General features: G+C 40.5%; 1 protein-coding gene across 1 annotated transcript; it reads right to left on the bottom strand.

Moving 5' to 3' along the window:
• Positions 1–451: 451 nt before the first annotated feature.
• On the bottom strand, positions 452–5,476 carry LOC142210531 (uncharacterized). Its single transcript, XM_075279750.1, has 4 exons — positions 5,350–5,476; positions 5,152–5,232; positions 2,619–2,745; positions 452–1,758 (listed from the first exon to the last, which is right to left on the bottom strand). The coding sequence occupies exons 2-4, from the start codon at positions 5,198–5,200 to the stop codon at positions 831–833; spliced, it is 1,104 nt and encodes a 367-aa protein (XP_075135851.1). The 5' UTR covers positions 5,201–5,232; positions 5,350–5,476; the 3' UTR covers positions 452–830.
• Positions 5,477–6,000: the final 524 nt, after the last annotated feature.

Below are 6,000 nucleotides of genomic sequence, written 5' to 3'. Positions count from 1 at the left end.
AGAGCTTCCCATTCCTTTTGTAACTACTCCTAGGTTTGGTTAAAAAAAACGCAGCAAAATCTGCAACAAAAAAAGCTGCGGTTCCGCAAAGTGAGGCCTCATCCTTAATATAATTTATGCCAGGTTACTGACACAAATAATCACTGAAATCTACACCATCTATAAGAACCCTGCATGTGTCAGCTAGTCAGGGCGCATCCAGGGGTACTATACATAGCACGGAGCTTGAAGCAAATGGCTCCTTGCCCTGTAAAGTGGCCCTGCACCTCTGCCATCATTGATTTCGATATACCTGGTTATACACAGCACAGAACTATGTGGCTCCATGGAATATACAATACGCAGACCAGATAGGCCGTGTATAAAAACATCATGGCCATCCCCTTTAATACCAATTAGTGCGACCATTATTCCCCATTATTGATATATAGCATTCACATATAACACACTGTGCATTGCTCTGTTACATTTTATTTAACACAAGTTAAAATAAAAACTACTCAGACTGAACAGATTGAAGGAAAGAAGAACAGACATAGGAACATCTAACACTGACACAAAACACCACAAACTCCAACGCCACGTATAGGAAACATACAGGTTGTTGCCTATAGATAGTCCATACATTATACATGTACTTTGTAGCAGCATATGTCATGAATGAAGGGCTATGCCAACTAGTCACCACGAAAGGCTCATTCAACAATATAGGGATAGTAAAAGCAGAATAGGATCGCTTTACTAGTGAGGTTAGTTTTGAAGGCCTATGTCCTATTGGTGTTACGTTCAGTGACAACAGTCATCTGGCATAAAGTCAGTGCAATAAAAATCTAGTTTTCGGTGGAAACACCCTTGTTGATGAAATCTTGGATCTTGTCTCGGACATCTTTCTCTAAATACTCCACTTCATCTTGTACAGTTACAGTGTACTCGCCCAACTTCTTCTTCATGTCTTCCACCCTTTGTACCAGATCTTTGTTGAGGGCATCAACATAAGGGGTCATTGTGTCTTTAAACTCTACTACTTTCTGCTCCATCTTCTGGTTCATCTCAGCAAAGTATGGCTCCAAGGTCTGCTTGACATCTCTCATATCTCCATTCAGCTTGCTTCTTATTTCATTGGCATAGGGGTAGAGTTGTTCCTTCAGTTGGCCGGTGAATTCCAATATTTTGTTCTCCATCTGCTCAACGTTCTTCCTCATCTGGAATTCCACATTCTTGATCTGTTTTCGGAGCTCATCTTGCACATCTTCTGCGTAGGGTGTTAAGCTTTTATACAGCTCTTGCAGTTGTTGATCGATATTATCTTTCACGTTTTTGGTGACCGGCTTGATTTGTTTTCTCAGTTCTTCCACATTTTCATCTATGGTAGCCTTGAGCTCCTGGGAATATGGGGTCAGCGATTCCTGGATACGGTCAGCATTTTCTCTAATCTTGGCTTCCAGGTTCTTGGTCACAGATTTAAGCTGCTCGCTTACTATTTGGGTGTTCTTTTCCAGCTGGGTTCGTAGTTGCTCTGCATATGGGGTCAGTTTGGTCTGAAGCTCCTCTACGTTCCTGCTTAGTTGCTTGTGCACCTCATCGGCATATGGAGACAACTTGACCTTCAAATTCTCCAGCTCCTGTCTTATTTGCTCCCTTAACTTTTCTGTATCCTGAGTTAGCTGTTCATGTATCTGCTTTGCAAAGGGAATAAGCTGTTGTTGTAATTCTCCTGCATACAGATTGACACTCTTCAGGTTTTCTTCGATTAGGAAACTGGGAAGGAAAAAAAAAAGGAGTCAGGAGCTGCAAAAACAATATAGGTAATACACTATACACAAAGGCAAACACTCTTATAGTGTTTGCCTTTGCCACTATGGTCAACTTTAAAGGGGTTGTCCAGGACGATGACATTGGTTGCGGTGGCTTTTTCACTACTTACCAATCGCGCCTTACATTATATAGTGGCTGTGCTTGGTATGTCATTGACCCGAGAATAGGAGATGGAGCTCAATATCACAGTCCTGGGCAAAACCTTTAACTAAGTATTTTTTTGCATAAAAAAATCTGGAAAATCTTGTAATCCATTTTAGGATATGAGGCTAACCTTAAAGGGATTGTCCCAAAATTGACTTATCCACCCATTTCAATGTAGAGGTGGTTGAGCGTGACCTCTCCTACTCCATTCATAGCCTATGGGATTGATGGAGATAGCCACATGCTCAGCCTTTGCTCTGGTCAAACAAGGGACAACAGATCCCAGATCTGATGATCGTCGGGGTCCCATGGACATTTAATAAGGGTATATTATATGACCGTACCATTAATTTAATAAACTAAAGTTTGGCACAAACAATTGCTGTATCATTCCCCTTCCCCTGGGAAGAGATCTAGTCCTGAAGGGGACAAGCAAAGGCTAACATTGGTTATATTATTTATACCAGTAAGACCCCCTCCTTACAGGCCAGTGTTGGCTACTTTATGATGGCGGACACATCCTGTCCATTTATTACATGGTTCATGGCTGACATGTAATACTACATGTACAATCCAAACCAGGATAAGACAACGCTTAATATGGCGTCCTTCTATTCTAGTATTCCTCGCCCATGCCCATTAGACAAGCTTCCACTTACTTTAGCTGTTTGCTGATGTCTGACTGCTGTATCTGCTCCACTTTATCCTTGGTACCACCGGTCAGCTGGGTGACGTAATTCCAGAAAGCATCACTTATCTGGTTAGAGCCGGCGTCAGCCTGGGATCCTTAAAATGAAAATAATCGGAATAAGAGACCCGAGGACAGAATCACCTTCTTACTATATCTATACAATCACAGCACACTGAATACAGTATATACACATTATCAGGTTATTCTGTTTTATACATTGGGGTTTCTTCAAGGGAAAGACAGCAGATCCATGGGGATGCCTAGAATCAAAACCCATCCAACCTGAGATAGATGACCTATAGGCCATCCATAACCTGATCCTGAAATGACACTTTGTGAAATAGTCTGTATTCCCTACATTTATATGTATTTTGCCTTGGATATGAAAAATCTTCTTATTCCTTCATTAGAAAATGAATGATCATCACAAACTATGCAACCATATACAGGGGAATACCAAGTAACTATGGCTCCCCATAGTAAAACATGGAATGGAGTCTCACCCAACCATGGCCACCTTCAGCAACAAGTTGGAAAGCTTTTGATTATTTTGGTTTCCTTGATACATATGGATAATACACAGAGTGATGTCACAGTTTGGCAATTTATATAGTGATGTCACTGTACAGGGATAATATGCACAGTGATGTCATAGTACAGGGTAATACACACAGTGATGTCACAGTACAGGATAATACACACAGTGATGTCACAGTACAGGGATAATACACACAGTGATGTCACACTACAGGGATAATACACACAGTGATGTCACAGTACAGGGATACTACACACAGTGATGTCACAGTACAGGATAATACACACAGTGATGTCACAGTACAGGATAATATACACAGTGATGTCACAGTACAGGGATAATACACACAGTGATGTCACAGTACAGAGATAATACACACAGTGATGTCACAGTACAGGGATAATATACACAGTGATGTCACAGTACAGGGATAATACACACAGTGATGTCACAGTACAGGGATAATGTACATAGTGATGTCACAGTACAGGGATAATGTACATAGTGACGTCACAGTACAGGGATAATGTACATAGTGATGTCACAGTACAGGGATAATACACACAGTGATGTCACAGAACAGGGATAATGTACATAGTGATGTCACAGTACAGGGATAATACACACAGTGATGTCACAGTACAGGGATAATACACAGTGATGTCACAGTACAGGGATAATGTACACAGTGATGTCACAGTACAGAGATAATGTACATAGTGATGTCACAGTACAGGGATAATGTACATAGTGATGTCACAGTACAGGGATAATGTACATAGTGATGTCACAGTACAGGGATAATACACACAGTGATGTCACAGTACAGGGATAATACACAGTGATGTCACAGTACAGGGATAATGTACACAGGGATGTCACAGTACAGAGATAATGTACATAGTGATGTCACAGTACAGGGATAATGTACATAGTGATGTCACAGTACAGGGATAATACACAAAGTGATGTCACAGTACAGGGATAATGTACACAGTGATGTCACAGTACAGGGATAATACACAGTGATGTCACAGTACAGGGATAATGTACACAGTGATGTCACAGTACAGAGATAATGTACATAGTGATGTCACAGTACAGGGATAATGTACATAGTGATGTCACAGTACAGGGATAATACACACAGTGATGTCACAGTACAGGGATAATACACACAGTGATGTCACAGTACAGGGAAAATACACACAGTGATGTCACAGTACAGGGATAACATACACAGTGATGTCACAGTACAGGGATAATGTACATAGTGATGTCGCAGTACAGAGATAATGTACATAGTGATGTCACAGTACAGGGATAATGTACATAGTGATGTCACAGTACAGGGATAATGTACACAGTAATGTCACAGTACAGGTATAATACACACAGTGATGTCACACTACAAGGATAATGTACATAGTGATGTCACAGTACAGGGATAATACACAAAGTGATGTCACAGTACAGGGATAATACACAGTGATGTCACAGTACAGGGATAATGTACATAGTGATGTCACAGTACAGGGATAATGTACACAGTGATGTCACAGTACAGGGATAATGTACACAGTAATGTCACAGTACAGGTATAATACACACAGTGATGTCACACTACAAGGATAATGTACATAGTGATGTCACAGTACAGGGATAATGTAGCAACAATAATTTTAAAGTATGAAATATTGCAGTCCATGATATCATATTATAGTGCTGCACAGTACAGGAATGAAAAATGCAATGATATTATTGTGCAGAAAAAGTTGTAACAATACTGGAAAATGCAGTCATGTTACAGCACAGAAATAATGCAAAATATGATGGCCCCCATATCATCCAAAACTAGAACTACACATATGTATACATATATGTGAGTGGAGATGGGCCCCGTTACTTTTCGGCCCCATAGCAGTTGCTCCACCTGATACTTATGCTCATGACCAATACTAACCTGTGATTGTGCACAGGACTAGTGCAAGGACTGCTGTTCTCACCAACATATTGACTCCCTATGATCCTCAATAGTGTAAATCTGTGAACAGAAAGAATTATTGTGAGTTAAACTTGTCCTCCTGAGATTGACCATTAATAACCCCATATCCCCTTATACTTTTGCTGTCTTTGTTTGCTACTTCTTCAGTCTCCTTACCTGATCTCTTAGTGATGATGATGATGAGTCAAAACCACAAGTCGCCCTTTATAGTAGTCTATCTCAGCGTTCTGGACTTTAGATCAGTTTTACAACGTGGAGTTCCTGACGTGTCCCTGTTTTTCTTGTGATGCTGGAAGTTAGATTAGCTCAGTAAACCCTGGACACTGAGTCACAGTCATGATGATGGGGAGGTGGGGGCAGGGGGTGAATATTTGTTTTTGTACAAAAACTGCTCAGTTGCGGTACCCATTAGTTACCCATCATTACAAAAGCTCCTTGTCTATGAGCTGGAGGTTATTTCAGTTCACCTCTGGGACAATAACAGTAGGTACAATCCGGGCCAAGATTCTTTTGACCCAAATGTAATGTCCAGTCATGTGCAGTCTGTTCATTGAAGGATCAGGTCAGATAACAAAATGTTCACTTTGTCCTTACAAAATACATGGAATCGTTGTCTGACCATTGAATAGGAGGTTAATAAACAATCCCTGGAACATAGCAAATATTTACTAGACTAAAATTTATGTGAGGGTTTGGTCGACACCTAAAGTTCTGACCCCGATGAGTTAGACATTGTGATAATTTATTGTCGGGATGATGATCAGAGTCAGACAATAGTACACAAAAATATTTGTATTAATTTTAATG

Source organism: Leptodactylus fuscus, chromosome 6 (assembly GCF_031893055.1).
Source record: "Leptodactylus fuscus isolate aLepFus1 chromosome 6, aLepFus1.hap2, whole genome shotgun sequence".
NCBI classification, from domain to species: Eukaryota; Metazoa; Chordata; class Amphibia; order Anura; family Leptodactylidae; genus Leptodactylus; species Leptodactylus fuscus.
The sequence above is the reverse complement of the archived record's forward strand: the minus strand, read 5'-3'. Positions and strand labels throughout refer to the sequence as shown.

Excerpts from the sequence above, each read along its gene's own strand:
- LOC142210531 (XM_075279750.1), bottom strand. The coding sequence starts at position 5,200 with ATGTTGGTGAGAACAGCAGTCCTTGCACTAGTCCTGTGCACAATCACA. Across the intron at positions 2,746-5,151 it reads AGTCCTGTGCACAATCACAG|GATCCCAGGCTGACGCCGGC; the intron begins GTTAGTATTGGT and ends TTTCATTTTAAG. Across the intron at positions 1,759-2,618 it reads GACATCAGCAAACAGCTAAA|TTTCCTAATCGAAGAAAACC; the intron begins GTAAGTGGAAGC and ends TTTCCTTCCCAG.